Source organism: Stegodyphus dumicola, chromosome 7, assembly GCF_044657685.1.
Source record: "Stegodyphus dumicola isolate Sdum_Otavi_A_Nest chromosome 7, ASM4465768v1".
In the NCBI taxonomy this organism is placed as follows: Eukaryota; Metazoa; Arthropoda; class Arachnida; order Araneae; family Eresidae; genus Stegodyphus; species Stegodyphus dumicola.
The window spans coordinates 16,016,309-16,033,767 of record NC_140774.1 but is presented as its reverse complement, the minus strand read 5'-3'; the positions used below and the strand labels follow the sequence as shown (position 1 = coordinate 16,033,767).

Below are 17,459 nucleotides of genomic sequence, written 5' to 3'. Positions count from 1 at the left end.
GCTTCGAGCATATCTGCTCCAATTCTGTTTACAAATAAGTTGCAAAGTGTCTAAAGACGCCTTTTTGAGTTTCTGAGTCAAACTCGTTTTGTTTTCCAATATGAATATTATCACCAAATTGAAGGATAAACATGAGTAGTTTCTTTAATCCGGTACTTACTGATACTTTTATGCACTATTTTGAGATCAAATTATTTGAGAAACTATTTATCTTTGAAGCTCTGGCAACCATTCTTCTATGAATTTCATGGACAAAGCAACAACAATAACTTAATTTTCCAATTTACGTAACTATTACTGCCGACAAATGGCCCTATCTTCTCTTTCCCTTTACTCCTTGTGAGTCTAAATACAATCGCGGCTTTCCCTTCGTTGCATATTTCTTTGCTTCTGATGAAGAGTGACCTGTACCTGTTTGTCCTCGATATCTATAGAGATTTATTAAAACTTCAAGATTTATTAAAACTTACGCCAAACAAGGTTTTTGCTTTTCTAACTTTATGATCAAAAGATGTATTTGTCCTCTTCACCCCAAGAGACGACTGAACTATTCGGGCTCAAATGCAGCTACAACTCCAATGGTCCAGCTGTCTAGTTAAAGGTAAAAAGTAAAAAAAAAATAGCCATTAATTATTTATGAAAGAAAATTTGCATCATTTCCTTCAAAACATAGAATGCATGGAACTAACGATCTAATATTTAACATTTGCTTTTAATTACGTTATATTCGTGAGCTTATGTAATAATCAAATAAAGTAAACCTAGACATTACAGAGCATGAAAATGATCCGTAAGGGAAGAAAATGCTCGTAGTCTTTAAAATACATGCATTAACCTTCGAAAAGGCAATAGAAGTGCTTCCGAAATTCTGTTTTGGATTTTGCGGATAAAAATTCGCTGTTGAAAGTAATCTCAAATCTACAAATATTGAATACGTAAGCCATACCAAAAGCCGCGTGCTTTGTGCAACTTTCACGTATATAAGCTTTCAAGAATTCGGAGTCTTTTTTTTTTTTTTTTTTTTGATTCTTTTCAAAAAGAATTCGAAACTTTTGCCATCTCCAGAGTACGTGGTTGTATTCGATTTTCTTTTTTCGAGTAGGAGTAACATTTCATTGAATAAGTAAAGAATGGAGAAAGGATTTTTTAAGGAGTTCTGGAATATTGCTTTTGTGTTGGGATTTTTTAAAGCAAGCTTTATCAAAGTTTATATAGGAGCTAGATATTATACAGCGGAAATTAACGCTTTGGAGAAATATTGATTTTTAATACAAGAGAAGTTACACAAGAGAAGTTTTAATACAAGAGAGTACATATTAAGAAAAGTTTAACATGCCCTTTTTCTTAAGTTAAATAAGCCATGTAATATTAGTATATAGTAAGAACTCCAGATATACGAACTATTTAGAGCCACACTCTGTCAGAATATCCAAATTAAAAGAAAAAAAAATCTGATTGCTTTCAGATTTTATATTACGCCCAAAGAGGCATTTTTTAACGGTTTGTAGATTGCCTTTATTTATTAAATGTCATGTTTCTCGTACTTAAACCATAAAATTCATCAGCAATATCGCAAAATTATTTAAAATGGGCGTATCTTTAGAAATTCAGGTACAACGTCTCGCGCGCTGGAGATAAAAATATTTTCCCCCATACAATATTACCATTGCTGGCTTTGAAATCGTCGAGTTTGTTAATAAAAAATTCATTAAAGTTTTACGAAATATGAAATCGAAAATAAAACAAATTTCAAATTTGGGCTTCCAGATGCCCATATTCGGGTAGAAAGGTATGTTATTCAAAATTCGATGCCTCTAGAGGTACCGTCGTTTTATCACATTGCGAGAAACATACATACATTTATTCCAGATTCTTCATTATTTAATATCTTTAAATATAATACCGGGCTGTAATATTTGGGATCAACAGTTTGAAAAGTGAACCGACATTTAAAGTTTTCAACGCAAAATGCCAAAACGAAATTAATTGCACTTGTGGGCTAACACCCTTTGGGTAACAAAATGAAGCATAAAGGAGTTATATATTTTTAAAAATATTATTGATTTAAAAATGTATTAAACAATTTTAATGCATTTTGTACAATTTTGTACAATTCCTTCCTTACTACATGATACTGCTTTATATCAATAACAATTAATTATCAATGTCATTTAATATATTTTTTTCATTGAGATCTTTATTATGCCGATCAATTGCGATTTCACATTCTATTGACATTTTGATTATTATTAACCTCCTTAAAAATTTTATCGACCCCTAGCGGACTCCTGGCCTTGCCGTTCATAGTTTGGCTCTTGCTTCTACAAAATTCTAAAATGCGTTCAAAGAATAAATAAATAAACTGATTCGCATAAAGGGTGCTTTTTTTTTTTTTAATCAGTTTATTTTTTCAGCTGGGAGCTATCAAATTTGCTGAGTGATGCTCGTTTTCTTTTTTATAAAAATCGGCGAAGATAAGAGCTCGTGTTTTTCACTTAAACGACGTATATAAATGAAACATAAGAATTTGGGGAAACAGAAAAGAAAAGAAATTAATATATACGACTTTGAAAGCCGTTATCTGACTGCTTCGAAAGTCTGTAAATGTTGTAAGAATCTAAGATTATTTCTCTGTTACATATTTTTACTTATACATGAACATCAAAAATTGTTCAAAATATGATAAAAAATTAATAAATAAAAAATCTGATGTGTACACCACATGACTTTCTTGTACGGAATATTAAATTATACGCATTTTTCTTGCATTTCGTTTAAACTTATTGAAACTTATTGGAAACGATTACCATAGCGACACTGTCGCTAGGTTCACTTAACAGCATTATATTTCGTTCATATTATAACTCAGAATGAACAAAATTTATCTCATTTAAAGAATTATCTAATCGTTGCCACATGTTCTATTCAAATACTATACTTTCAAGCTAGAACGATGTATAAAAGAAATTAAGCAAACAAAACAAAAAAGAAACAGTTTTTCACAGACGATTCAGTATTTCTCATTCAATTAATTCAGTTCTCACTTCGCGATAAGGCAAAAATACATAAAAACTCAAAATATCTGTATTAAAAATTACGAAGTAAATCTTAAACACTTATTTCCTCGAAAAAAATCCAGACAGGACTAAGCATGATTTAATTCGCAATAATAAATGTAGGCGTTTATCTTTGCGGTTGCGAAGCTATGTTTCTCTAGATTGGCAACAAATCCACTATCTTGCTATTTCAAATGTAAACAAGCAATGGCCGCCATCAAAATAATTACTAGGCTTAGCGGCACTTAAACAACTTTAAAATTGTTGATAATTCTAAAAATATTGCCTACAGATTTACTAAAGCATAAAAACCTTAACTGAAAGATAAGAACAACATAATTCAATCATTTTAAAGCAAAAAATATACAATTTACAAACATATAAGAATAAAGAAACTGAGATCACTGAGCCGGGTAACAGAGCGGATATACATAATATATTTATATACATTTGGTGCGGCCGATTGCAACCAAAATACGAGGTGCACATCTACATGTTATAGCAGTCCTATATAGAAAATTTCATCGTTCTGAGGATACTCGTTTTTGTGTTATGCGAGATACGTACGTACGTACATACGTTCGTACAGACGCCACGAAAAATTCTCTTCAGAATTCATTTTAAAGCAGTTTTATAATTTTTTTCGAGGGAACGAGTCTTTTATTCTGTCCTTATGTACAGATATCACGCAAAAACATCGTTAAATTGCATTCGCTAGCGGTCAAAATGGATATTTTCGTTTAAATATGCTGCCTGAAACTTTTCGCAAATTACAATACTTTCTTTTTACTTGGTACAAGGAAGTAAAAATGAAAGCTTTCATTTCATATTACCCGCAAAGTGGCGTTTTTTTACATTTCATACACACATACACGTTTCGAGAGCATTTGGGCTAACGGCCCTTTCGGGTAAAATTATTTAAAAACAGCGTAAACTTTAGAATTTCCGATAGATAGTCTCTCACGCTGGAGATAAAAGCGCGTTATTCCGTACAGTGTTGCCATTGATCCTTCTGAAATCGTTGAGCATTTTAATCCAAAATTCGTTAAAGTTCTACAAAATATGAAATAGATAATAAAAGAAATTCGAAATTCAAAATTCGAATTTCCAGGTCAAAATTCGGGTTTCCAGGTACCCATATTCATGTGGAGGATTACGTTGTTCAAAATTTGATAGCTCTGGGTATCTTTGTTTTTTCTTAGTGCGAGAAACATATATACAGTTATGCAGATTCTTCATTATTTAATTTCTTTAAATATAACAGAGAGCCCTGATATTTGGTGGCAACAATTTGAAAAGTAAAACGCCGTTTATAGTGAATTAACCGAAAATGCCAAAACGAAATTAATAGCACTTATATATGGGCGAATTAGATTTTTATTTCATTGAAACAGCAAATTTTAGGGTCACCATCAAGCGGAAATTTCGCTTAACTTTATTTCCCTTGAATATGAAGTAAGTTGGAACAAATATACATTATTACAGGAAATACGGTTAAAAATCTGGGAATATCAAAATTAAACCCGTCAAAAATAACCTTGATAATAAGTAATACTAATTCTGAGATTTAAATATTAATATAAACGTAGCTAACTATCAGTGAACTTGTACCAAACTATTAGTTCTATGTTTTATTCACTGTTAATATTCTTTTCTTACTCTAACTTTAATTCTAAATTTTATATATAATAGGCGTTTACGCGGTCTAGTATGCAAAACTCGAGAGCTCGATAAAAATCGTGGCTTTTAACTGAGTCAACGAATTCTAGAAACCAATAAAACATTGAAAAGTTTCGTAAATTTCGGGCATCAAATTATCATTAAATTTTGTCCTTAAGTTGTCAATAGAATGCATTTGGAAAGATCTGGTTACATGCAAATTAAACGAGAGGTCTCATATTCCGCAAAACGAATCATCACAGGATTCATAACACACATAATGGTAGAATAATTACTTCTGCTATTTTGTATTATTATCCTTCTCCTCAACGACCGGATATCTCCGGCGGCAATCTCTAGAAACTACAATATTTACGCAGTGTCACTTTTATATGTAGATGAATGACCTTATCATTCCAGTCTGTGCAAGGATTTAAATCTGGAATCTTTTGTATCGGATCTATGAAATTATTTATTTCCATGATAATGAGATTTGGTTCTATTTGTGTCTGCAATGTCAGAGAAATCTGACATTTTTACTTCCACATTCACACATTTAATGCCTATCCATTGAATGCGCTCTCTTTTTCTTTGACGTCTTAGGGAGTATTCGTCTTTTCTGTACATCAGAGTTAATCCTTCTCTTGATGGAGTGTTGTAGCAACGCGTCTGTAGCTGTAGATATACGACTAAGTTAAAGTAAATGCATGTGGGCTTCGCTCAGAGAGAATGTCTTACAGCAGCTGAAGATATAAAGTCAAAGATCATTTGTGATGGATTAAATCTGGAACTCACGCGAACGGCACTCCTATATGCTGATAGGAATACGGATGGTTATTATCGTTCTAGTCTATCATTCACCCCAGAAGAGCGCAAATAAGAAAATAATCCGAGATTGTATAATTAAAAGAAATCCCTACACCAAGTCATCATATTAGTTCAAAGCAATCAGTGCGTTAAAAAGACTCTTCATAAAATATTAGATAATTGTAGCTTTCTTCTGGTACATTTAATAACACTTTTTATGTTCTGCTTTGGCCTCGTCTCAAAGGAAGATTTTTTCTCTTTTATGAAGGATCTTCATGGTACTACTATGTGATACTATCAAGTTTTTGAATTACACTAAGACACTTTTATAGCCCTAAATATCACCTCAAACACTTTTTACTGTAGGTTTTTATTCTACAGCACAGAGATCTTAATCCGGGAGGTATACAAAAGTATTACAGATATCAAAATGCATGTTTTAATAGGTTTTTCGTCTAGAGGCTGAGAGCTAAAATACCTTCATTTTTAAATTTCTCAGGTTAGAAAATTTAAGAATAAAGCTCCCAAAATAGGAAATTTAATTTTTTACCAAAGAGTTTTCAATTAAGAGCTTGAAATAAATTTTTCTTATGATTATCTGCTTGCATTTTGCCTATTAAGATATATTTTGCCTATTAAGATATCAGGTTCAATGTTCCTTCTAACCTTCTTCGGGAACATGCAAGGACCTGACTCGGAACAGAGAGCTTACTAAAGCTATGTTCAGAACTGTGGAAAGTAAACAGGATACACAAGAAGGGTATACAAAACCCTTTATTTTTCTCTATTTACAATGACTTCCGTACTTCGGAATACACCGACCCGCTACTTGGGGTCAAAACGTAAAAGTATAAAAATAAAACTAAACTCTAATTTAACTTTAGAATAATAAACGTGGAAGATTGGCCTTATATTAACAGGAAGCGTATGTAGTACAGAGAACTGTGAACACTACAATACGTTTAAAATTTATCAAGAGGATTAAAACCTCTGGCCTGGAAGGCAACAAGCAACTGCGTAACTTCTAAGGTAAGCGGCCTGCTTCGACTCACTGCTTCCTCTCTCTCGCTTGGCAAAAAGCCACAACTTAAATACTTGGCGTTCGCCAGACAAACTTTGCATAAAAACCTTAACGCTTATAATTCTGACCGGAAGTAGAAAATAAGAAGTGATAGTAAAGATTTAAAATAAAATAAACGTTAGTAAAACTTAAGATCCTTACAAAGATTTGCCTACTAATTGCCTATTAAGATAACATTTTTAACTTCCATTGATATATGTACTTTACATTGGCCTTAAAAATAATTCAGTTTCGTTTTTAATGTTTTATATACATCTGCAAAGTTTTATTTATATAAAATCCGATACAGACGTTTTCCTGTAAAAAAAGCAAATTTTAATTTTTGAATGTTACTTTCATTAGAATTCGTTTTAACAAATCTATGCTAATTAATGTGAATTTAAAGATTCTGATTAAAAGACAAATTCGGGAAAATTAGAAATGCTTTGAAAATTTCAGTCCTATAAAAATGTATATAGTACACCTCTAAATTAGGATTTTTTGAGGGCTCATACACCTTAAACCCCTTAATGATCTTCGACTATGTGACTGTTGCAAGAATTGGGATATTTTATTTATTTTAAAAGCAATTAATTTCCAACTCTTTACAGCTGACTGCCTAATATAGCTGATTTGGAAACTAGTAACCAGAAAGTTTGTGTTGCCACAAATATTTTTGTCATTTAATCCGCTTTGTGACAAATATTTTCGTCATGTTCCCACCTTGCACGCATGATATTTTAAAAATGGCTAATGGTACATACTTGAAATTGGATGGAATTCTTTATATAGGCACTATTTTCTAACTGAACCAAAAATCTGATGAATATTTTAATATTAAAAAATTTTATGGACGAAAACATTACAGATTTTTTTTAATAAAATCCCTTTTATAAACTCAACTCCAAATAAAATAACAATTTAACATGAAATTCTTAGAATTTTTGGTTCACGGTAGTTTCCAAATGTCATAAAAGCTATATATTAAATATGGAATCAAGTTATGCAACAGAATGTTTTAAACTGTGCGCGCAAGGTGGAAACATGACGAAACATTTTGTCACAAAGTGGATTAAATTATAAAAATATTTGTAGCAACACAAACTTTCTGATTGCTATTTCGGAAAGCAGTTAGTATATTATTGTTAAGAAATGTACAGGCGCGGTGAGATGGCTTCCCCGCAAAACAGTTTTAGGGCTGCTATAAAATAGTAAGAAAGGCAAAGGTGCCACATTTGGCGAGAAATCGCCCATTTGGCGACAAAATTGACGATATACCATAGACGGTTGGAGAACCTTCTGGAACGAATTCTTACCGGTTTAGCCCAGAATGTTCTCGAACACAGGCCAAAAGCTATATAAACCCTGCTGGTCCGCAGTCAGTTAGTGTATGTCTCTCATCGAGTGTCTCCGAGAGTGTGCTTTGTCTAGCGAGCCGTGCGGAGTCGATCGAGTTGACAGCTGGGCAACGAGTGCCGAGTGGGTCGTCGAGTGCACCGAAGGAGTCTCTTAGAGTATCGCGGTTAGTGCATCGTCGAGAGAGCGTGTTGAGCTCTGGGAACGACTGAACCGAAGAGTCGGGAGCTGTGCTCGTGTGTCGTCGAGTACATTGCGAGTTGTAGCGTGGAGAGTCTCGACAGTACGTGGAGTTCCAAGAACGACCAAACAGAGTCGAGAGCTGTACTCCGGAAAGCAGAGTCGGTGCTTTGCAGGAAGCTGTCTCCACCTGATAGCCTGATAACCTGAAGGATGTGTCGCTGATTATTCCAGCGAGTGTTTTTAGTAGGTCTACGACGACAGTAAAAGTGACTTTTGAGCTGTCCGGACAATACTGGCTAATAAAGTGTGTTCGGTACTTCATCACGTAGTGTCGTCATTATTCACTTCAAATCCATACGAACCCCGAACGTGAAGGAAGAAAATAACGTAACAACTGGTGTCAGAAGAAAAAGAAAAACGCAACATTATATAGTCAGCTATAAAAAGTTGGAAGGAATTCCTCTTAAAATAACTAAGTTATTCCAATTCTTGCAACAGTCCCATATTCGAAGATGTTATGGATTTTAAGGTGTACTAGTCCCCTTAAACTTTTTACAGTCGCGACCCCTTTTTATCACTGAGATTATTTCGCGACCCCCAGGCCCCATAATATTTACAAAAAATTTGTGGGACCCTATAAGTATTGCGTAAATCCGACACACGGATGAAACTGTCACATTTTTCACTTGTACTGTAATAAACTATTGCAGTTTTAGGTCATTAACTTTAATTTCTAACTCTAAGACATAGAACAGTGTGAAAATTTTAAATAAGTAACAGACAAAATTACAGCTTCACGTGCAAAGCAAGGAAAATGAGCGTTCGTATTATAAAAAGAAATGCGTCGAAAGGTTTTCGTTTTTTTTCTTTGTTTTGTCTTATCTTTATCTATTTTCAGATACATTGTGTATAAATATTTGGTAATTGTAAAATTATTGTAATAAGTTAATGAAATATCAAAACTGCTAAAATTTTTGCAAACCCTGCTGCAGGTCCCGCGACCCCCTTGGGGTTTGGGACCCACAGTTTAAGAAACCCTGCTCTAAATCAATCTGTTTACTCTTGTCAGTTTAGTCTTAATTTATGCATTCTTTCTCATGAACTAGAAAGTTCGTTACTCTACCCTACGCTAACGTTAAACGAATTTTCTAAATTTTTACAGCATCTGATCTTACCCGTCAAAAGGAAAACAGAATCATTTAAGATTACATACATGAAACAAAACTTTTCTTTCATGTATCTCATTCTTAAGATATTTATCATTTAGACATGGAACATTATCTACGAGAATATATGCGTCAGGAGCCTCTCTTCCAGCATTTAAATTTCACGTCTCATGAAGCCTAGTAATTAAAAAAAAGTAGTGGGATTTATGAGCGCTGGGAATGCATGCTTGTGCTGTAAACTGTCATAAAAATAGCTGAGGTGGCGACGATGATTATTTTTTGGTGGAATGCATTTGATTTATGAACCTCTCATAACAAAACCCCACGGTATATATCATCCGCACATCTGGACAGCCTCGGCCATTTTCTATTGAAGATTCTAATTTGTTCCAGTATGTGCAGAGAACGTAAAACATTTTTTCCGAAAATATTCAGAACATCTGAGAAGTCTGTGATAAATATGTTTGTCAAACTTTCCGCGTTTTAGAATTTCTGCTGGAAATTAATTTTCGCACAAATATGTTGAAATTTATTTAAGATATTAATGTTAATTCCCTAAACCTAAAACGAGTGGATGATTAATGTTATTCGCATTCCTCTTTGTAACGAGTATAAAACTCAACTACATTGCAAATTATATTACAGTCCTATAAAATTTCTTAACGAATTACATTGCATGTAGTATCTTTTACAATATGTTGCAATTATGAACACAATTTAATAACCAATGTCACATATCACAGAATGAGTACGAGATTTGTTGTTGTTGTGTCTGTGATAAAGACTATTCAAAGAGCTGGGCGAAAATGATATCACTGGCAATCTGCAAAATATTATAATCGTAGAGGTTCGGTCGCTTAAACAAGAGCACCAATTTTTAACAGTTCAGCAAGGATGGCTGGACAGTAAAAAAGTGTCTTGTTGCCGGTTCTGTGTCCTGGCACTTATCACAGATTATGTAGGTTTTCCCACCTTCTCTGCCAATTTTCAATCCTCTAAGATTGATAGTACTAAGCCTGGCTATGGTTTTAGTTATAAGTCACCTCTAGTTATGTTATGCACCTGGTACTTCATTGGAATTGAGTGTTCCTTCAATGTGTGTTTGGCCATGGCATTTACTATCCCGGTTCGGCGGCATGATTTAAAGCGTCAAAGTGGTATGTAATTTGTGGACGAGATAGAATGCAATTCGACAAATGACAAAGGTGAAATCGTCAAAAGCACACAATAAAGTTCATGCCAGTAGCAGAGAAGAGTTTAAATAAACTGATTGAATACAGGCTAGCTAAAGCAATAAATAAATCTTATCCAAATATTTCCTGATTACCTTGTCGATCCGTAGCCAAGAGCACTCCTACAATAACTTTGAAGCGAAGCATCTCTAAAATTTCATATTTAAAGCGTAAAAGATACTCTCATTGACGGATACATTCAATTTCATAAACACTTTTTGAAAGTAGGCAATCAAGGCACTTATTTCGATGATTTTTCGTATTCTGTAACGAAAGCTATTTAAAGCTTTCATAGTCCCCAGATTAGGGTGGGTGCTAAGAGAGGATTTAATATCTAGCACATCGGTTATTTCGACAATGTTGACACTACAGCGCTGTAAGTTTTCAGTTCATCTTTTTAAATTTACATAATTTTTCTTCAAATTATAGCAACAATTTATATGATTACAAAAGGATCGAAAAACAGGGATTTGTATACTTTTTCCCAAAATAAATATGGAATTTTCATTTATGAACGTTTTATTTTTGCGAAATATCGACTTTCTGAATCCAAAAATTACGTATCTCTGAGTTTAATGTAAAATTCATTTGCAAATGTTCAGTTATTAGACAGATAAATAAATATAGATTTAAGACAAGTAAGCTTAAAATTTTACAGTGAGGATAAAGCAGGACCTTCCAACCAAAAATAGATCTTTTCTTGTCATCTTTATTGAAAACAATAAGCGCTTTATTTATATGTAAATGCATGTATATATGTAAAGTATATATTTATATGTAAATGCATGTATATATGTAAAGTATATATTTATATGTAAATGCATGTATATATGTAAAGTATATATTTATATGTAAAACATTACAGTCTTTGACAAAATATGTAAACATGATATATCTGCATTTCTCTAATTAAAATAAAAATGGAAATTAAAAAAAATTAAATTTCTTCCAAAATTTCTTTTTTATTGTGACCTTTTTGTCTGTATATCTAGATAAAAATTGGAAAAGTATACGAATGCACAGTAATATGTGAAAACAGTGCATTAAATTAACGTTGAAATGTAGTGAAATGCAATGTTTATACTTTTTCTTTACATCACAAATTTACTTTACCTTCTAAAAAATGATTATTTATGAGAATTATACCCGTGATTAAAATAATTAAACACAATTAGTCCTTTAATATTATTACGAATTTTGTGCATAGATAGATGATTTTAGTGTAATTATATGCGAAACTGTTGTAGTTTTCTATGTAATGTAACGTAAAAAAAATCTAAAAGAGACATGTTATGCCAGAAAAGTAAAACTACAGGGCAAGTGCATTTACATATGTAAATGGGTATCTCGGTAATTTGGCGAGATATCGTCAAGATGACAACGGTCTTGGCGGTTTATTACCGAGAAATCGCCAGAAGTCGCCAAACTTGGTGACCATTTGGTGACATTTTGGTCCGGTCCCTGTATCACCCTAATAAGTATTGTAACTGAATAAATGTAATTAACCAGTGTATTAGTTGTAACCGTAATTTTACCCTCGTATTGCTTTCCAGTAATTTTGAGAAGCAGAAAGTACTAGAAATATCTCTGCGGCCGGTTGAAAACTATATAAGGCCGGAGAAAGAGCATCTGCTGTGAGTTGTTTAGTTATTGTTGTTGCGAGTTGTTAGTTCAGAGTGAAGTGAGGTATTTCTGTGAAGCGTTTCAGAACTTTGAAGAGTTCCATTTGATTAAAATAAATTTTATTTACCTATCATCCGACCTGTATGCATTCAATATGTTACCAATCTGTACGCACGCAACAATACGTACACAATAAAATTGAATTCATTAAGTCTATTTAAAGTGGATTTTAAAATTTTTGTTACGAATTAGTAGGCAGACTGCTCCTAGTAATTAGTTCGTAATGTATTATGTCTACTGTATCACATTTAATTTTCCATTTTTACTTATTAAATAACATTAATAAATAACATTATATAATTCTTTTTCTTTTAGCGTGATCCCCAAACAGTGCTCAAGTTTAAGCTCACGTGTAAAGGTGGCGTAGGAACGGTAAGTAAATTTTCATTAATATGAAAATCAAATATATCTGCGTAGTAGGTTAGGTATATCTGCGTAATAGGTTAGGTAATAGGCGTAATTGGGTTACGAATTTTGTATGCTTGTAAACGGTTTCAGTGACATTTTAAGTGAAATTGAAATGTTTTTTGTATAATGTAATAGGAAATGCTTCAAAGAAACGAAGCTTTGCCGGAAAAATTAGATTACAGGGCAAGTCTATTTAACATTGAATAATGTTATATAGATGTAATAAAATAAATGTATGTTAACAGAATAAATACCATTTACTGAAATAAGTAATATTTAACTAAATAATTATAGGCCTATATAACTGAATATGTAACTTATATTGATGTTAAAAAAGGCTCCATAACATCTAGTAATATTTGACATTTATGATGAAATTAAGATATATTCGGAAAAAATAAAAAGAAGAATTAAAATAAAAAATTAAGTAAAATTAATTTTGAGATAATTCATAAAATTGTTCACTTCGATTTCTATTCATGATTTCTCTTTAGAATTCTCAGTAAGACATTACATAATTAGTGTTGAGAGAGAGATGTTGCTTTACTTGAAATTTTAAATTTTACTTCTGTATTGATTTTAATTTATGTGGTTTTCAGGAGTATTTTAACATAAATGTGTAAAACACCAAATGAGAATGTGTGGTTTACGTATAGATTTACTTAACATAAAATAAGGAAAATGATATTAGACATACACATATAAAAACAGTCTATAATTTGCATCATTTTAAAGTTCTCGTATCCTTTTCACCTACTCCTGTTCTGTCTTTCCTAAATGATTTGGGGTCACCCGTGGCTTCGATTGCTAAACTTCATAAATTCACCCCAGAATTGGCCATGACAATTTGCAAAAATATCTTCATCGTATGGAGCTGGTAAATTTACCTTTGTGCCCGCTACGCAGCTTGGATGGCATGACTAGCGACCACCTTTACAATTAATTAGTCTTATTTTAATGACGTTGCAGACAGTAATTCTGCAGATGTTTACATTTTACTTTACTGAGCTGTCCGACGGGAATAATGGTTGAAAACCCGAGGTCTGGCGTAGGTTAAAAAAGATAAAGAAGCAAATAAAAATAATAAAGAAATACATTCGCCTCTGCTCGTAGACACACCCTTCATTAATGAAAAGTTTTATTTATCTGTTTTCTGCTTCCGTTTAAAGTTTGTATTGAGAACTTCTAATCCTCTTGTACATTGGCTATACGGAACAAAGCATAATATACATTCTGTAACAAATATTTGACACAGTTTGCTCATATTTTTTTTAGACTATGTTAACTAAATGTGAGAATTATTGGAGAGAATTTAACATAATCGCTGGACCTGTTTGTAAAATAAGAAAAGCTTATAAATTGTATTTCTTTTACAAAAATTTTAGATGATTTGATTACGAGAATTTTATACATCGCAATGCTTTTTGCAAATCTTGCTTAAAAGCTTTTATACTCGAATAGAAAAACAACGAAAACTGCATTACTTTTATAGCATGTGGGTTATGTAATTTGATATTCCAGCATCAAAATGACAGGAGACTACATTTTGAGTCACATATAATTTTACAAGCGCATTTCAGAAGAGACTCATTTACGTTATTACTTTAAACAAAATTGCTTCAACTTGTGTTGTTTTCCTAGCTAATGCCAATAGAAGTCTGCCAAATCTAAAGTAAGTAACTTTATAAGGTTTCGTAAATCCAATTAAAGGGACAAGCAAGAAGATACTGGCCATTTTTGTTTCAGACTGAGTGTTTTCGGTCGATAACGGGCAGAAACGAAGAAGAGGCTAAGCTACATTTTCTCTGAGGATCCATTAGCTTTTATTTTTTAGCATCTAAACATTTCGATACTAAATAACGTAAGTGCATGTTTAGACGAGGTTAAAGTTTCTTTTGAAAGCTATACTCTATTTTGAAAAATTTAATCTAACCATAAAGTATTTCATATTCACGAAAAAGAACGTTTTCGCGAAATATAAGTCTGCTTTTTTAATGATAGGTTTTTAAATATGGTAAAATTTTGGTATTTATAAGAGGCTCCAACCCTTATCTCTTGGAAATGGAGAAAATAAGAAAATATATATGCTTTACCTATGGTTTGGTTTTCTGACATCACGGCAAAGCCTTGAGAGCTGTCTGCGTAAGGGTAGAGAAGCCTTCGTGGAGGACTTTCTAAGGGAAACCGGTTCCCATACACGTTACACATGGGAAAAACCAGAAAAACGCCCATGCAGCCAGCCATTCGCGGGATTCGAACTTCGGACCGAACTACCAGTGTTTAGTGGCTTTACCGCTCGGCTGCTGTTGGGTGCTTTACTATGGACTGCATTATAATGCTAATATAAGTTAAACTTATCCGATACATAATGTTGTAGATTATATTAAAATACAATTATGTTTTACGATGCATTCTTTATCACTCACACTTGCTGATGAGCGGTAAATTCACTAAAAGCTATCATGATTAAAGTTCTAGGCTAATCTTTAGAATATGGTAACAGGTTGTTTGGCGACATTTTGATAAGGCGATAAAGGTTACTAGCTAGGACTTTAGCAATAATCTGAGAAGTACACAGTTCGAATCACAGATTATTTTGTCTCAGAGAAATTGGAGATCATGAGACATGTAATGTAACATTTTCCGGCAAATTCCGATCGTGATTTTAGCTAATAAGCACTTAGAAACAATTTCGCTGCTAAAGTGCAGAATCGCCCACTTATTTATTTGGCGCTTTTTACAAAAGTAAGAAGAACTGGATTTTTGTCAATTTTCTTTGACTTTTTAAGTGAAAATAGGTCGATGTGTACATAGATAAAGTCAAGAGTGCGCGCAATGCCATTTTTGTGCAATTCTGGAATGTTTTTTTAAGTGAAAATAGGTCGACGTGTACATGGATACCGTGTATGTGCAATTCTTAAAAACGCGGCAAGCAGTTTGCGATTCTGCACTTTCTCCCAATTTCGCACCTAATCTTCGTCATGATTAAGCATTTTTGTTCCATAAAAGTTCTAGTATAAGCGTAATTCGGCTAGCAGATTGTTGGAAAAAAATTTTGAGTAAAAAAAAAAAAAAAAAAAAAAAAAAAAAAAAAATTGCCTTTACTTCGTGAAAACAAAGTGGTGTCTAAAACAAAACTAGAAGGTTGCTGTAGCAGGGTTGGTCGCCAAATTTTCGCTAAAAAATCGCCAAATTACCATAATCTAAAGATTTACCAAGTTCTATCATGTTTGATCCTAGCCGAACCGACTGGCTGCATGGGCGTGTTTGTGGGCTTCCCGTGTGTACCGAGGGGAAAAAAATAAGAGCCAGTTTCCCATAGAAAATTTTCCACCAAGGTATCCTTCTCTTAAACAGATAGACTTCGCGTGTTTTGCTGTAGTCATAAACCAAACCATTCTTTACAAATTACAAACGGCCATGTAGTTAATTCATGATATATTATTCGCTCACTCTAAAAGTGACCAAATTTTTCCGAACCTACTGAAGAATAAGGCGTTTTCGGCGGCTTTCGGAGAAAAAACAAATTTTTCAGTTTCTCACATATTAAAATGCCACCAAGCTAAGATCCCATGGTTCCAAACGATTTTTGCCGTCTTGAAGGCGATCTTGTTAGAGAATATGACTATTGTTGATGTTCAATGCCAGCGTTATCTGTGTTCTTAGAGATATTGTGCAAATTTTAGAGGTGGTCGCGAGAGAAGTCTGGCTGTGTTTATTGCCGAAATGTGTACCGTATTGCTGCAATTGTTTCCGATAAGCGGAGTTCAGTTATTAACGTTACAAATTTGAAAAGAACATAATTGTGCATATTTTGGGAAAATAACTCTCCATTTTGCAGAATTTCATTTTCATACTCGGGCAACTATTTTTAATGTTTAGGATATTTTATAGCTTTCTATATGCAATAATTCATTGAAAAATTTATTACAGTTTATTATTCTTTGCCAGTATATTCTTCGGATGTTAATCGTTAAGTTAAAAATATTTTTTGGAACTTAACCATTATTTTTTTTTGGGGGGGGAGTTAATTTTTGCGCTTGTTTTACATTTTACAATATTTTCCAAATGTATCCCACTTAAAATGCTTCAAGTAATTTTAATTTTCATGTCCACTATTTTATTATTACGGAGCGGAGCGTAAATGAAAGAGAAAATCCAAAATTTTTTTCACAAATTAGCTGTTTTGTTGACCTCATTATTTCCATAAAACATATACTTATAAAATATATTTTATTACTGAAAGTATTTCTAATTACACAGAAACATTTAATCAGGAAATGGGGCTGAGTTGACAACATTTATGTCAAGTATATTTACAAGATTCAGGAATATTTACAGAATACGTACAACTAACTTCTAGGACATATTCTGAAACAGGACACTGCACTGAAATGCAATGCTGTCCTGTACATTCTATCTTAGTCATTTCATTCTGGGGCACATTTATAGCTGCCGAACGGACTGCGAGACGTTACATGATGTTTTCGTATTTGGCCTATGATATAAGTATGGATTCCAGTAGCATTCCAGAGTCACTCCATACTTATACCTAAGGTATAAGTATATAATAGGAATAAGATAAACAATGACTCTTTAAACGAACAATAAACAGCTCTCTCTTTAGTATAACGGTTGGATTATCTGGCTGCGGTGTCGCAGGGCTCTGGCTTGAATTCCGGAGGTTTCTGTGATTATGGTTAAGCTTTGAGGGCTGTCTGCCTTAGGGGACGGATGCCTTCGTGGAAGTCTTTCTCAGGTAAACTGGCTCGTATACACGTTACACAAGGGAAAAACCACGAAAATGCCCAGAATTCCGAAGGAGGCAGTAATGTCTGTAGTTGTCTAT

The 17,459-nt window shown here is 33.1% G+C and overlaps 1 protein-coding gene across 3 annotated transcripts in view; it reads left to right on the top strand.

The window, feature by feature from the left end:
• The window catches only part of LOC118184145 (protocadherin Fat 4-like), a 517,728-nt gene that overhangs the window by 192,017 nt on the left and 308,252 nt on the right, over positions 1-17,459 (top strand). For all 3 annotated transcript variants that reach the window (XM_085819903.1, XM_085819902.1, XM_085819904.1), the window contains exon 5: positions 12,518-12,574. In XM_085819903.1, the coding sequence (XP_085676029.1) occupies positions 12,518-12,574 (57 nt within the window). The remainder of the gene's footprint in view (positions 1-12,517; positions 12,575-17,459) is intronic.